The following is a 17,386-nucleotide window of genomic DNA, read 5'->3' as shown; positions in this document are numbered from 1 at the left end:
TTGAACTACATTTCAGAGAGCTCCAAGCCTATAATTGAGCGGGACCTATAGAGTAGATCTATAACCTACTCTCCTGGCCAGTCAAAGTTTGTTGATTGTCTCTGTTTACCCTGCATCAATTATACTGCTTGGGTTTGCGGAGGGACAGATACCCCAAGCAGATTCCTAGAGTAATGGCTTCATCTGGCTCTGTGCGTACCTGTGCTTACTGATCTTCAGGGCATGAGGAAGACTGCTAAATAGTGGCCAGATAAAGTAAATTTTAGGATTTTCCTAAAAAGACATAAAATTAATCATAATGCAGAAAGTCCCCAAGATTGCAGCATGTAGAGACCGAGATGCCGCCCGGGTTTTCCCTAGGCCAGTCTGATGGAGGCATCTTATCAATCAGGCAGTCTGATGGAGGCATCTTGTCAATCAAGGTTAGTTCTTCCCAGGTGACTCCAGTTTAAATCAAGCTGACGTATAAGTAGCCAGCACAGAATATGGCGCTGTGTTCCTGGAAATATTCAAGTCATTTGAAGTCATATGTAGTGAAAATTTATTTGTACGGATTCAAATTTCTACTCAGTAGTACTCATGAGTCATGGGCTCAAATGCAAAATAATAAAGCAAAGACCAAAAAAAAAGAATAAGGTAGCAACTTTAAAAAATCATGCATTTAATCGAATGCTATCTTTTGAAAAGAGTTTTTAAGGTAGGATGTATAAAAAGAGAAAGGGTATTAAATCCTATTTGCTGAGTTTTCTGTACTGTTTTGTTTTGCTGCTATGTCTGCTGCTTGTTTGTTTGTTGTTTGTTTTGTTTGTTTTGAAACAGTGTCTCCTGAAGCCCAAGCTAGGCTATGAAGCCGAGAATGACCTTGAACTCCTGAGAATGACCTTGAACTCCTGAGTATTACAGACCAACGCTCAAGGGGTGGAATTACAAGAATGTACCACCAGGCTCAGTTTTCTGAGCTAATTTTTGTAATAACATGTGCATGGTGTGTGCATGTGTATGTATGTGTTCATGTGTTTGTCCATGTGTGTGTGTGTGTGTTTGGGGGTGGGGGAGCTATGGTGTGTACATACACACATACGGGGGTACCCTCAGAGGCCAGAAGAGGGCCTCTGGAGCTGTAGTTACCGGCAATACTGAATTGCCAAATATGGAAGCCGGGAGCCAAATCCTAGTCCTCTGAAAGAGCAGCAAACACTCTTAACCATCTTGATTAAGCCATTTCTCCATCCCCGGATTTCAAAATATCATGTCCACATAATCAGACCTTTTCCGCCCAAACTGTTCCCTTAGATCTAAATTCACATATGACCCGCATTCTCCAACATGCTCACACTTCTACTAAACACCCTAAATCATCATCTAGCTCCTCCCTTCTGTCCTTGTGTTTTTAGGATCCAGATATGTGACTGATGTTTTCTCTATGGTTGCCAGGCATCCCTACCAATTATATGTTCTCTAAGAGGTAACATTTCAATAAAAAGCATTGTTCTTCACCACCGCATGCATTGGGTGATTTAAAGACGCCGGGCTCTTGCGAATATCCATCACTCCTCAGCAGAGCATACAGCCCTCTAACCTGTTCCTCAATTCGGATTCTCTCTTCTCTAACAAGTTAGCCAGTCACAAAGGCTTAAGAGATAAAACGCTAAGTAATTTTTGTCTGGGAAAACTAGGTTAGAATCCCTGCCTTTCACTGTTCTCAACTGAGAATGACGTATGCCCACAGTTCTGATTCTACACTGTTGCAAAGTAAGGACTGGAGACTGGAGGTCCAAGAGTGGGATCGTAGAGGCCAGTTGTCCAGGAGGCTGGACTTCATGGCAGGAACAGAATATGGGGCAGGGGTCAGCCTTGGGAGAGCTGGTGTAATGTAAATGTACTATAAAGGGCCATGCCCCGAAGAGCCAACACTTTGGGGGGCTTTTCTCCCCTGCTCACTAGCCCACTCCGGCGTGCATTTAAGCGGTCACCATTTCTATTTCTAACCATGGTCTCTAGTGCAGTTATTTGTTCTGGAACCTAAGGACATAGACACTTCTGTAGGTGCCCTGGGGTCCCTACCAGTGTCCTAGTTACAGCTAAAGCAACTGTTAGTTAGCATGAGGCCAGACGCCAAAGGCTAAGAGACATAAGGCTCCTCTGGGACACATAGCTACGGCTTTGTACCAAAGCACTTCCTAGGACTACCCATCTCACCAAGGCACGGGAAAGGGAGCAGACTTTGAAACAAGGTTGTCTTTGTAGGTCGATGTCATTATGCAAGTGAAGGCAGGTACAGGATAGAATGAGGCCTGACATTGGATGAGAAGGAAGGATGGGCGGGAGAAAAGTTTTTGAGAGGAGAGGGAGCAGCCAAAAGAACATGGCGGCTGATGTTACGATTTCTCTGTACACATTTATAGGTCATTGTGACTATTCTTAAGGGATGGATGTGTACAAGAATTTGTGTGTCTAGATGAGCAAATTACATCTTATCTAGGTGGGCGGTTTATATCCTTATCAATCGGTTGTAAGTTTATTGTGTGGATGTATTGTACATTGAGAATTTAACACATAAATCTGATTATGGGGATACAGGTTGTGGAGTCATGATTTCATTGGGTTGTGGGGAGTGTGAGTAGAGTCCATGACAGGAGCCGTGCTAGGCTATAGAATGCTTGGGGCTAGTGTGGCATGCAACACGGTCCGAGGAACTCAATGAGTGTGTCAGGCATGGCAACAACCGGCCAAGGGGACAGTGTGTGAAACTGGCTGACAGAGAAACAGCTAGAGCGCTCGTAGCCAGAGTGGGAACTCCCAGGAACCATTTCTGCCGCTTTTCTTTTTATTATACCGCAACATTCTTTTACTTCATTTCTCTTTCTGCGACTTAACATACCAACTCAGAATCATCACCGAAGCCTACCTTAGTACATCCATGGGCTTCCTATCACTTGTGCTTTGAAATCACGAGACGGGTATCGGTAGCTGGACTATCAACTTCAGAACCTAAAGAAACCGACTTGTAGCCCATTTCCACAGTGATGCATGCGGTTATTTCTTTGTACCCAGAACTGCCCACTTCCAGGTTTTGTTCACTGAAAGTGTTCTCTCTATTCCTCCCACCTGAGTTTACACAAACATAAGACCGGTAAATAAAGCGTTTTCCTAAGAAACAGTGCTTGAAGAGTCATATCGTTAGCACTTCCTACTTCTCAAGTAAAATGGTGAGGTTGGACAAGTCTGAGGGGCAGGCCCATCTTTATATCTAGAACACAGAAAAGTGTCCGTATTAGGGGCTCAGTGAGAGCTACTTTCAAAAGCTAGCACACAACTCAGTGGTAGAACACTTGGAAATGTTTGAGAGGGCTGGGCTTAAAAAAACATCCTTAGCATCGAAATGCACACAGAGACACACATGCATGCACAAATACACATGTGCACATGCACATGGAAAACTACATACTCACATGCATATACACACATGCACATATATACACATACACATACAGACACACACACACACATACACACACGTGGAAAAACAATCAGATTTGGGGGAAAACAAGATATAACTAAGAGACCCCACTTGGCACTATAGTTTATACTCCATAGTGCACTGATCGAGTGTAGATTTTAGTCATCTTCTTTGTCTTCCCTTTTGCTCCCAGACTTTCTACTCAGTTCAATCTTCTCTCATAAACTAATGGACCCTGGGCCTGAGGAGAAGGTTTTGCAAGCTTAAGAATCTGAGCTGGTCGCAGAGCCCATATAAAAAGCCAAACGCTGTGGTGGCACGTGTTTTTAATAAAAACATGGTGCAATGCAAGGCAGAGGATTCCTGGAGCTCCCTGACCATGTGTCCCAGTTTATTTGAAGTTCTAGGCTGAAGAGGGACAGAGTCAAACCCAACACTCGTGGTGTCGTCTGGCTTCTGCAGGCCCACGCACACTCACACACACAAGCAAGGATACACACAGACAAGCATACACAACGTGTAACTAGCGTTCGTGTTAGCAAACAGAATGGTGTCCGATTCTGTTAGGATTACCTAACGCCATGAGTTTAGTTCTCTCGAGGAATATCATAAAGCTGCAATTAGTTAATTGTTCAGTGGGAATTTAATTTCTTAAAAAAATGAAATTCCAACCAAGGTTTTTCTTAAAGAAAATGTTAAATGTATGAATTGTACATCAAAGTACAAAAGAGTGTTTCATAAAGTGGACACTTCAATTTCTTTATTTTCCTCGTTGGGTAGAGAGAACTTAGGAGAAGTGCATTATCTTGTCTAGAGTATCTTCGAACAACTTAAATGTATCCAATATTACAGAAGTCTGTGCTGTTTACTGATTTTTTTTCTCACCCAGAACATTTTTTCATCTTTCTTTTCTGTGGACAATGTCTCCTTTCTACTGGAGAAATTGTCTACTCTTGCAAATAGCCCTTAGTGAATTTAGTGATCATGATAGCTCCCTATTAACCTAAACTTCGGGCCACTCGGACAAAGGTGAATATCTGACCTAAATAATACCGACAGAATACCTCAATTAAATAGGACGGTGTTCCGATCCAGGACCTGTGATCCTGACGCTGTCAAAACCAGTTACTTCCCAACAGGCTTACACTGACCAGCGTCCTGAAATTCCATCTCCAGTTTTGAATAAAACTTGTCAGCTTGGTTTTGTCTTTCCTCAATCTTTAGAGCTGCTCAAGCTTTGAGCTTTTCATCAACTGTGATTTTACAAACATAGGTTTGTTTCCCCAGCAAAGATGCTCACCCGGTCACTGTGGTGGGTGTGTGGGCGGAACGGTTATTAGCCTCCAGCTTCTCTCTTTGCCAGGGGAGAAAGGAGTCTGTAAGATGTCCTCTTTTCGTTACAACACCGTTTTGTGCACACTCAGGTTTTCAAACCAAATGACAACGAACATTATTAAGAATAGTTTGGCTCCCAATGCCAATCTTCATATTCCCAACACTATGAATGAAGTGGCATTTAAATCTAAGCTGTATAGTTTCTCTTAGAAAACATCTTTGCAATATCCTGCCCTGGACCATTGCCTTTACGTTCGGTCTTTTTCCAAACAAATTCTCCTTAATCACAGTCGTCCTGAATGTAGTGCACTTGAGCGGTGGGACACAGTTATTCTAGGAAGCTAGCTTCGCACTGGATCCATCCCTTTAATCTTTTCCAAGTGACTCTTACTGAAACGAAACAATTCCAAGTAGGGAAGCATCCATGATCCTATTTTGAAAAGTAAAGCCAAGGGAGTTTCCATGAAGAATTTTTATTTCTGCTCTATGCTGTGGGTTTCAATCTGTGGATTTGTTTTATTATCTTTATCTTTTCTTCCCCAGCAACGTATAATGAATCACCGGCCTTGAACTATGAGGTGTACTCACATGCCAGACTGACTTTTAGTAGTTCAAATAAAATTTCATCTTCAAGTACAAATCTTGCAATCACTTCCTCAAGACACCAAAACCGATTTTAATGACTATGATTTTTTTTAAATAACCTTAAGTTAAAAACAAAAGAATCATGTGTTTGTGTTTGTGGTCGATGTGGGGGGAAGAAGTAACCAAGGGGTGGAATGACTCAATTTTAAAATTTCCCAACCTTAACATTTAACTTGTCCTGCCATTTTCTAAGGAACATCCACACTTGGATCTCCTTTCTCGAGGTCAGTTGGATTCCTCTCTCTGCCGATGTCTTTAGTTTGGTTAAGTAAACTTCTGCCGCCTCTGTATAAGAAGTTCCCACCCTGCCTTCAGCTACTTATCCATCCTTGGAGTCAAATGCCGATAGGATACCACATTTGACTCTCTTTCTGCTTCTCTAGCCCTATGAATCAGTGGCCTGTCGTGTTTTGTTAGCTTTTACCCTATCCAAATTTACCAATTTACTAGCAATCTAGCACAGATATCATGATGACAGCATTGGAAGGGTCGCTATTCCTGGGAGCCCACGCAGCATGAATTAAGAATTACGTAACTGAATGCTCACATCCACCCTATTCTTGACTTCATTCTGACCAGGGAAGACCGTCTGTTAGGTGCTTCCTTGATTTGGTTTTATTCTGAACATGCTAAAAAGAAACCAAGCCTTGGGGACTCTGAGAGTCCCTACCTTCAAAGGAGTATATCCTTCCCTTATGATACCTGCTTCTAAGTAGCAATGAAGCTTCCTCAAAAGAAACTGTGTCCCTTTTGGGACTGTGGGGTCCTGAAATTCCGTATAACTTTGAAATAGAAACTTCAGCTCTCATTACCCAGGATGAAACGGAGTCCTAATCCCATGAGCTGAAGATTTGCAAGCCGTGTTGGCCAAACACTTCACGCTGACTGTCACACCATCTAGAAATCCTGGTTATGGTGTTATGCTACTGAATCCAATCCTCGTGTGATTATGTCAGAGAAAGCTTTCCTTGGTGGGATTTGAACTGAGCTCTCACAACAGCACTAGCCGTAACTATAAACTAGTCCCTAAGACTTTGGCACACGCACTGCTGAACATCTTTCCTTATGGGTTGCCTCACAGACAGATCAATCGCTCCATCTTCGATGGTTGTAGATCGTGGCTCCCTAGCTTCCCAATAAGTGTCTTCAATCCCAGTCTATCTGCTCTCCAAACCACTTAATCATTTAACGAGCTACAACTCATCACTTCCATTCCACAGGCAAAGTTTAAAACCCAGGATCAATCAGGACACGTGATTGACTACGTGGGCTTCACTGCAGCAGGGTGGGAGGTTATGCCGGCCCCTCCTACTGCAACATCAGACTGTCCCCGCTCTTTCACCATCCCTCGCAAGGACAGCTTTAAGAGAGTGCGAGCACATGACCCCTTTCTAGAATTCCTATCCATTACTGTTGGCGGTCCTGCCTGAACCTTCATGACCATCCAGCAGACCCCGGGTCCTAAATCAACCTTCCGTTTCACTTGTGAAATGAAACCCATCCAAATCTGTGTAAACATTCATACTGTTAATCCGTGCTTCCTGGAGACGTGTATTCTCCAAATTACTGAGCTCAGACCACTCCTCCCATCATGCCAGCTTTGTTCAGAGTTACAGCTACTCCTGTTGTCAGAGCCCAGGTCAAATCCCACCAAGGAACGCTCTCTCTGACATCACATACCTAAACGGTCTCGTCTTGATGCCAGCGTAACACTCCATCCATGGTAGCATCCGACACGAATTGTAACCTTGGTCTCCTCTCCGCCCCTGAGGTAGCTACACCTCCTCTCCTCTCACCCTTCTGAGAGACTTACACGTTCTTATTGGTCCCGTTTGCTGGGCGTTATTTAAATACACTCTACAGTACAATGTCAGCCATTGTTTTTGGCAAAGCGTAATGAATAGAAGAACGTCTTCTGCTTGTCCTCAGTCTGCGAAAGATATGCTGTAGCAAGCATGTTTTCCAAATAAGGCAATAATGTGTACTTATACAATTCAAGTTTAAGTGAACATAGGGGGTCTTATATACTCTTAGGGGCTGAGCGACTTCTGTCATAAAAAAATGAGATGAAGGATTTGTGCTGCAACTTATTTCTACAAAGAGAGCCACAACGCCATGCTATTGTGCCATGGATGAACACACTAGGCGTTAGTGGGTCCAGACGGCCTATAAACGCTCGAACTTCTACCTGAAGATCCTATAAGGTTTCCCCAGAGGCCTGACCCCGTGGGATAACAAACAGCTGGAGCTAACCTGTGCTAGCCCAGCACAGCACCCCTCAGCATCCTCCAGATGTAACTCAAGGGTCAAATTTTGTGCCTAAAATATGTGACTCTTTCTAATTCCTGCTGATTCTTTCCATATAACTTAGCCAAGCTAATATCCACCAAGAACTGCACTGGACGTAAATCACATTCTAAAGTTCCCCTGGAGGGAAAAATAACTGTATTTCAATCCCACAACAATAGTTTTGGAAAGCTGGGCTGTCATCCAGAAGACTCTGAATCAATCTTCGTGTGCATAGAACAACAAAAATAAAAACCAAAGACAGTAATCCAGAGAGATCTTTATGCCCACACCCCTAAGCACAATAAAAATCTATTAAAAAATACACGCCAATGATCAGTTTACTGGGAGTCAATTATTCATCCCTCTCCTTGGATTTTAAAATTTTACATCACACTGTTATTTACCCCGAACTGAGCCATAAAACCTAATTGTTTTTCACACTGCAATTTTTCCCTAAAAATCAAAACTAATAATCTACTAAAAAAAATATCCTGTAATGATTTCATCTCTGTTCCATACTGCATTTACATTTCGGATGTCCATGAGATGTGACTGAACCAAGTCATGTCTTCTCTAAAAACCCCATTAGTTCTTGTAAAGCCCCCATACTACTAAAACCAGAGCCGATAAATCTCACCCTGTCTACCTGAGAATGATCTTCAAGGGGAAATCTAAAATGCCCGAGCCAAATGTCGGAAGTGAGATGCTTCTCCCCTTTATAAGTGCCTAAAGATTAAAGGGAAAGATTTTGCTTAGAGAACATATATTCACTTGCAGTTTAGGGTGATGTTTACCAAATATCATAAATACTTAATAGCGACTGTTCCTCGCGCTTCTAGCAAAAGGCAGTAAAACGAGACATAAACCTCTACAGCAAGAGCTAGAGCTCGACTCCAAATTTCATTCCTCGCCTTCCCCGCCAGGCCCTGCTCAGGAGAGCCCAGAGTCTAACAGTCACCAGGGAGGATGTTGCTGAATCCCAAACACGGATATTATGTGCCCCGGGAAAACTATTAATCACGGAAACGGGAGGAACAACTACAGTCACAGCCTGAGCCACCAGATCAAGTTGCCTGTCTAATCAGTGAACAGGCGGGGAGGAGGCCGTCACCACGTATTCCAATCATTTTTTTTTTAATTTCACGTTTCTCCTATAAAGCCTGGAGAAACTCGAAAGGTAGAAGCTGGTTAACTCCACGATGAAGGGCCGTGGAGATGTCGGAGGCGATATCCGAAAATCTTCAACTAGAAATCCCAGCCCAGGATCACAAAGTACACGTGGAAGACAGTGGCAAATCTCACCAACAAAGAACTTCAGATCTTGTGTCCTGTTGGCGCAACGAGCAAGGCTCACCCTCCTTTTGCTACATACTGCCCACCTGCTCCACTTGCGGAAATTTGCTCCTACGGCTTAAAACACGTGTAAGGTGGCCAGCCCTCTGGAGCTCAGGGGCATACTTACAGAGTTGATGATCCCTTTAAGAGCTTGAAAACCGCCTTTGACGGGGAAAACTTGGTCCTTGGAGTCAGCAATTCTTTCCAGCTTTAGAAAGAAGATGAAGACTTAAGGGGAAGCTGAGACACACAGCTCTTTATAAATTTAAACTCACATGGCAAATTGTTTTGGTGACATTCATCCAAAAACAAACAGCCTATAACTCATTCATCCTGTGATATTTGTGTTAATGATCACACACACACACACACACACACACACACACACAAATATAAACAATTAAAACTCAAGAACTAGAACTGGTGGTGAAGAGGCAAATTTCCCTCCAGAAATACAACCATGAAATGAACTAAAATCACTGGCCTCAAAGGCAAAGGAGTGTAGACGTCTCATGGCTATCCAATAGCAGGAGAGTCTGGAATTTCTAATTGCACTCCAGTAGCAGGAGAGTCTGGAATTTTAGACATTTACTCACACAAACTTGTAAAAGTAGGATGATTTGTAAATAAATAAATAAATAAATAAATAAATAAATAAACAACTTCATGGAAAAAAAAAGGTTTATATAGAAAAAATTTTTAAAGGTTTCTAAATTCCTACACAAGAAAAAAGTTTCAAATCAAACTGAGAATTCTAGATAGAGCTATTACTATTGTCTCACCGATTAAGGTAAGGGGAAATTCACATGGTATTGATTTAAGCATTTATCTTCTTTTAAGGTCCTCACCAAATACATATTTGGGAAATTTATTTTTAGTTTAATTTTCCGTTTTAGGAGAGCTCGGTAAGCATAAGCGGTAAGCCACAGCAAAGGCGCTCATTTAAATATCTTTAAGGCTAGCCGGTGAGTCCCAGTCTGCAGGTGTCTCATAACTCACCTGAGCTTGCTCAAAATCAAGGACCCCAACACAGTAAACACTAGCGCCAAGTGACCTGGACTTCTTTGCCTGTGAAGAAACAAAAACAGAAGAGAGGTGGAGGGGGAGCCAGTGGGAGGGAGGGCGTGAGAGATGGAGGAGAGAGAGAGAGAGATTCCAATGAGCTACACGTGCACACTGCACACGCAGCAAAGTGCAACAGAAGGAGTGTACACAGTTTCAGCTTAGCACTCACCTCTTTCTCTGCATACGATGGTACCAGGCCATCCAGTTTCCCGTCAGTCAGAGCGATTATGATACTGGAGGTTTTCAAGCCTCCTGCATTTTGAATTTGTTCGTTCGCCTGAAAATGAAGAGTAAATACACAACTGACAATTGCATTTTCACTTTCAACCAGCGCTGTCTGTGGAGCTGAATGCTTAGGTCTGGCAAAATAAAGATATTAAGGACTACAAAATAATATATACTTATGTGAACTAATGTACAAAACCGGGCACTTCTGTTAGCCTTTTTATTAGAAATATGTGTGTACTCATATAAAAGAGTCACTACACTTGGGTTCCCATGATACAGTTTTTTATACCTATGATTGATTGATTGATTGATTGATTGATTAATCTGAGACTAACCCCAGAGGGAAACAGGCTTGTTAGGAGACAAGACGCAAAGAAACTTTGCCTACTGACACTCAGAAAATGGTGTTTTCTACCAGTCTTGTGTCTAGGATGGACTAAACCATTGGAAAAGTAGACATGGAGAGGGTTTTTTCCTTATATAACAAGAAACCATTGTCTCCCCTAGTTCAAAATGTACAGTAACTTACAAGCTTTAGCCCCTCATGGATGTATGTCTCTCCCACGGGCTGAACAGCTTTTAAATCCTCCAGTCCTTTGCTGATCTTGTATCTGGAAAGAAGGACATTGAGCAAAGACCTTAACAAATGCTTTCTGAATAACTTGTCCCCATTGGTAGGAAATCAAGGAAAGCATGCGACCTTGAGTTCATACACTCCTCATACTCTCTATCAGGTTAATGGGCATGTGGTGACTTCTGGATTTTAACCATGTAATCCTAAAGGCAGTAACAGGTCATGGAGTCAAAGCACACCATACCCTGGTGATCCAGGAACTATTGATGATACCTGTTTTCTCAAGTGAGAAGGGACATGCTTCCTCTCAAACAAACAAATACAAAACCAAGCATCTCAGCCTCCCTACTGGTTGCATTCACCTCACCTACCCGAAAGGGAACATTGCCTCCTTGTCTTATAAACTTCTATGAACTCTTACACACTAATAGTTACCCTTCCACATAGAGAGAGAAATGTTCTACTTCAGTATCACCAGGTCTTACACCTCAGGATTTCACTGTTAGAGCGACCTGTTCACACACTCAAGCTCCTGAATATCCTTTTGAATATGGTAGAAACTTAATACAGATTTGACTAATGAATGAATGAGTGAGTGGATAAATGAATGGGTGAATGGGTGAATAAATCAATGGATAGGTGGATGGGTAGTAAAAAGATAGATGGGTGGATGGACAAGAGGACAATGCACTCTTGTTAGAGATAATGTGAATGAGATAAGTAAATAAACATTTTCCTTTTCCTTCTCTTCCTCCTCCTTCATCACCTCCTCTTCCTCCTCACATTCTTTTTCTTCTTAGACACAGTCTCACTGTGTAGCCCTGGCTGACCTAGAATTCATTGTGTAGACCAGGCTAGTAAACTCATAGAGACCCACATGCTTCTACCACTGTTGTGCTAGAATTAAAGGAATGGGTCACTGATGGGAGCCTGTCCAGCACCAGTTCTCTCTGGAAGGCAGCAGATAGAAGCAGCTGTAGTGACTGGGGTCACGCTGATAACAGACTGGGCCCAGTGACAGCGATGGGCAAATTACAGGGTCAAATCTACTGATAGAACAAATCTTAATTATCTGAGGCTGACAAGAATGCCCAGCAAGAATCTCTGAACTCCTTTACCTCTTATGTGTGCATACATATAGACACACAGACAGATACACATTTGGTAGCAGTGGGGAATTAAGTAAAGGATTAATTGTTAAGAGTTCCTTTCTATTTTGCCCTGAGCCTCTCCCTGGCAGTCAAGTGGCTTGGACTCCTTAACTCTTCGTGAATCAGAGAGAAAAGAAAGGAAAAAAAGAACTAAAATCCTTTATTCGGGCAATATGCACAGATTCACACACACTTATACACACATACATTCTGGTTGGCCCTGACCACTGGACTCAATCAACTCCATAAGTATTTATGCATGCTTACATACATAGACATATACATATACATGTATAGATAGATAGATAAACAGACTACATATACATACACACATGTATATATACATACATAAACATATACATACATATATATTTGGTGGATGGAACTGAGCGCCAAATACCATACATATGTATTTGGTGGATGTATGGATGGGGTAGAGGCCCCAAAGCCACACTTAATTTCTTTTCTCTGGCCTTTTTATAGACAAAGTTCTTAGAAAATACTTCATAGATAAAATGTTACACAAAGGGGGAGTTGCAGAAGGATAGTGCTATTAAGTTCAAAGCAGTGTTTCATTCCATAAGCTCATTATAAGTTCAGAACAACACTTTCACATGGCCTTGCTTTCGCATAGTGCACACCTGTGGCTTCATCCTTGGACCTGACCTAGAATGAATGTTTTCCCTTGATCACAAATTTGTTCTAAGCCTATTTCTCTTTTTAGTGTAATAATGAAAGCTCATTGTATTTTTTTATTATGCAGCCTTTAATATTTTATGAGGAATGGGCACATTCTATTCTTGACTCTAACTTTATTACATCTTTCTGGTGAAACAACAAAAACCGTCTCTTAAAACTTTCTTCCTAAAATTACTTGAATCAAATCAGGAAATCCATAAAATCATTAATTCATCTAAGCAGCATTAATTCATGAAAGTTCATCTTTATATTGATCTGCAGGAAATTTGTTTAATAGGGTGGACTAATGCCCAGGAATTCTTAGACTAGGGAATAGTGATAGGAAAGGTATATCAGCTGCAAGATAAAGTCTCTTGGGACCTTACCTCTCAGAGCTCACCCACTGTAGACCATGCAAAAATGTTGGGCCATCTCCAGGAAAGTCACCTTAGCCCTAGCCTCTCTTAGATGGCTCCTGACAGATCACCATCTCTGGCAAAGAGTCTTTTTAATCATAACTGATTTATTGCACCAGTGGAAAATATCTAAATTGAGTATGTCTATAAAGTTAATAAAAGCTATCTCATATGAATGAGTAAAGGAAGACCCACATTTTAGAGGTTTAAGTATTTGTATCAAAATCTCTTTTTTAAAAAAAACTAATAATCCTAAGAGATAAACTATTGTTACAAAAATAGTCCAAAATATATTCAATTTTTTTTGAGTTTTTGTTTTGTTTTGTTTTTTGTTTTTGCTTTTGGTGGGTTTTTTTTTGTTATGCCACATACGTTGGTCTTGAATTCAGTACCCTCTGTTTCAACTTTCTGAGTACTAGAATCACAAGCATGTGTTAACCATACCTAGTTATTCTGGTGTTAATTTTGCAGAAAACCTTTTGTTTTGCTTTGCTTTTGTCCTTTGAGACAGGGTGTCTCTGTGTAGCATTGGTTGTCCTGGAACTCACTCTGTAGACTAGGCTATCCTCAAACTCACAGAGATCTACTTGCCACTGCCTCCCAAGTGCTGTGACTAAAGGCATGTGCCTACTAGCACCACCCAGCTTGAAATGTTCATTTTAAAAGTTCAGAGATCTTCGTTTTAAAAACAATTCAACTCTTAGTTTTTAATAGAAGCAAAAAATGCTTTAAATGTAAATCTGGAACTATGAATAGCGTCAATAATATCCTTTAAAGAAACAGTTTATAGTATCCATATCACTGGGGATGACAGACAAAAGAGGTGGATTATAAAAATAATATCATCCTAACATCAAAGGCCATTGTGTGGGGTCTTACAAAGAACTCCATGTGAACATTGTATGTATGTATTTGTTTGTAACATGTGACCATTTCACATAAAATTAATAGGAAATATATTTAAAGGTTTCAATAAGCCATGCACCAGTGTTTCACACATTTCAAAAGTCACTAATTGTATTTTAACATCATTAATGCTTGACTTAAAAAGCCACCTACTCAGAGCCTTTAGCTGATTTTACTCTTCTCTACTTTCTATCTGTAGCTATATTCAAATTTTACTATGATAAAACATAGTCTCTTATATTGTTTCACCCAACTAATTAGCTTAACTGTTCGTATCTCAGTGAGACCAGAGGTTTGGTACAGCTGCCTCTGCCTTCTATTGCTGATGTAATCATTTGTTCTGAACCTGCTACTTACTATAATGCCCATTGCAAAATAAATGCCTAATAAAATTTCAGTTTTCCATAGGATACAACCATAGTTCCCCAGACGACTCAGTAACTACCATAATGTATAAGTTTGTTTTGTGTAAATATTTATATTTGAGATCTAGGGAAACAACTTGAAACTGATTCTGTCTGAGTAGAGATAAATATCAAATACTTGGTATTTCTCCGAAATGAGTGGCAGTGTGTCCTCAAGCATTAATGTTTGCTGTCAAAGGGAGAGAGACAACTGATGTGCAAGCTTACACAAACAATCTGTGTGGTAAAAATAGCCCTCCCATTGGCTCAGGCCCACTCACCACTGCATGTAAAAGCCTGAAGCATGAGCAAGGCAGAGTAGAAGGAACCCACTAGTGTGGGATTCAGTCTTTTTCAGGCACTGCTAGTTCAATAGGGTAACAGAGAGCAAACACATCAAGGGTTTCCATCTTTAACATGCCTACAAACAACATGCCCCTCCATACGGCACAGTGGTCTATCATGTTTGTATTATACAACACAGGAGTAAAGTGCTCCTTGCCCAGAGCCAGAGATATGGGTATACATGAGGTAGGTATAGGCCACCTACAACAGTACGTATCCAGTCTGTCAGTCGTTTTAGGAAAACTGGAACCCAAACCAAGACGGGCCAGATAACAAGGGGCTTCAAACATGTAAATGTTCTAAGTCTCTCAGTCAGCAATCGAGAAGTAAAGATGCTGTAGATGAAGGACAGAAATCCTTATGTACACTCACGATGTTGGGACAGAGGACTGTAAAGGAGACTGGGGACAAGTGGGAAGAAATACAGGGTAGGAAATGGTGGGGGGCTGTGAAGAGATAGATGCCCACACTCAGGTCATCTTGAAAACTCCATTTCCTTGGGCTTCGTTGTAATGCTGTGTCAACTACTGGGAAGAGTAATATTGAAACCACATCAGTATTTGTTTGAAGCTGTTGCCTAGGATACTGCTATCACCCAAAAGCCCATGAGGCCCCACAGCTGCTGTCACCTTTGAGTACTTGCTAAGCACTTCCTCCTTTCTGCTTTTTACAACTGTGTCAACCCTTCATTAATCCCAAATGTCTATTCCTCTTTCTTCGCATTTATCAACGAAGATTATTTTCTCATAAAATATATCTTGATTCGTTTACCCTCCCCCTGGTCCTCCCAGTTCCTACCCACCACCCTTCCCATCCATATCTACTCCTTTTCGGTCTCATTAGAAGAGAAAAGGTTTCTAGGAGCTCTTCTGTCAACTCTTAGCTTACCCGGACTGACGAGAAGCCTGCAGTGAATGTCTTAGTCACAAAATTCTGTTAAGTTTTTATAGCTGTCTACTTATCTAATCTTGTTTTCTAGGGTCTTACCTAGTTTTACATGGTTTATCAATGTGATTATGCCCTAAGAAGACTCAAGTATGTTTTGCAATGGGGCAGGACTAAAATAAATACAAGTGTTTATTAAACGTCTATTTGTTTTTAATGGAGAACCATGGAACAAACCCCCATAATCAACTAAAGAAAGATGGAGGGAAGAGACAAAGAGGAAGGGAGGGGGATGGGGAGACAGAGAAGAACCTAAACACTGACTCTGACATGAAACATTGAGGTCTAGCAGGGTCACTCAAATGACTCTGCTGAGAAGAAAGGGGGGAGGGAAGTGAAGGGGAGGGGAAGGAAGTGAAGGGGAGGAGAAGGAAGTGAAGGGGAGGGGAGGGAAGGAAAGGGAAGAGAAGGGAAGGGGAAAGGTGCCTTGATGTATTATATTGAGAACTTCCTAGCTTACCTAATTTTAACACTGACCATGTTTTTGGAGCCAAGTTTACCATTCAGTTCTACTGGAGGGATCTGAACTAAACAGGGGAGTCTCTTAATCCATAGCTAGAGTTTCTGGAATGGCTGAGATCAAGGTGGACATAAACTGATAGAAAGAACATAAAATACCTTCAAAGCCAACCTTGTTTCCTTATCTGCAAAACATTTTCTTGACGGAGCCTTTATGGGAATGAATGGCGGATGCTAAGTCCTTAAGGGAATTAAGATCACTGAGTCCCAGCTCCTGTTCATCACGGTCTGTTAGAACATTTCCCTGTTAGGATGACTCTGTTCACCTTGTTTATGCCCTTCCGGATTTCAAGCAGTGCTCAGACAAGCAAAGATCAAAAGAGGAAGTAGAGACCAAGGGGGGAAGTGCAGACAAAAGAGGAAATAAGAGAAAAATGTGAGCGGTTATATCAAAGCTTTGACAAGGGTAAGGTACCAGAGAAGAACTATGGCTTGCCCCCAAATTCAAAGGGTACCACAACAGCAAATGCAGCCAACTATAGACTTTAAACTCATGGTTTGAGCCACGGTTCATATCTCAACCTGGCCTCAAACTCGTGATCCATCTGCCTTAACCTCCAGGTGTATTAGGTCACAGTGTCTACAACCTTGTACATCTGTTAAATCCCATCTTTAATGGGCAGGTGCTGGCTTTTGTTCTTGTCACTAGCCCTGTAGCAACTCTTGGTTAGCATAACAGTTATTTGAATAGACATATTTATGTCAGATACGGTAAGTAATCTACAGATGGTTGAAGGCACTGAGGAGGATACTTGTGGGTTACATCCAAATACTAGTGCCCTATTCAAAGTATTTGAGCATGTGTGGGTTTTGGTATGTGACAGTGGTACTCAAAGCAATCCCTCCACACATACTAAGGGCAATTTGTTATGGGAAGCTATCATGAGGTAGGATGACCCGGGGGGTTGGAGTAAATCAGAGATGAATTGAAACCCTGGTTCTACGAGTGACACACTGTATACCCGTAAGCAGTTGGGTAACCTTCCTGAATCCTGTTTCTATACCAATGAAATATAAATAGTAATGTCTCTCTGGATTTTTGTTTTCATTAAGACTAGAGAAGCATGAGATCATTCGACAGCCCTGAGCAT

The 17,386-nt window shown here is 41.5% G+C and overlaps 1 protein-coding gene across 1 annotated transcript in view; it reads right to left on the bottom strand.

Moving 5' to 3' along the window:
• The window catches only part of Antxr2 (ANTXR cell adhesion molecule 2), an 82,772-nt gene that overhangs the window by 51,705 nt on the left and 13,681 nt on the right, over positions 1-17,386 (bottom strand). The window contains exons 4-7 of the mRNA XM_032916775.1: positions 10,887-10,968; positions 10,299-10,406; positions 10,064-10,132; positions 9,192-9,272 (exon numbers count right to left, since the gene is read on the bottom strand). Coding sequence (XP_032772666.1) covers positions 9,192-9,272; positions 10,064-10,132; positions 10,299-10,406; positions 10,887-10,968 — 340 coding nt within the window. The remainder of the gene's footprint in view (positions 1-9,191; positions 9,273-10,063; positions 10,133-10,298; positions 10,407-10,886; positions 10,969-17,386) is intronic.

This window comes from Rattus rattus, chromosome 11 (assembly GCF_011064425.1).
Source record: "Rattus rattus isolate New Zealand chromosome 11, Rrattus_CSIRO_v1, whole genome shotgun sequence".
Taxonomy (NCBI): Eukaryota; Metazoa; Chordata; class Mammalia; order Rodentia; family Muridae; genus Rattus; species Rattus rattus.
Note: the sequence above shows the minus strand (reverse complement) of the source record. Positions and strands in the feature narration are given on the sequence as shown.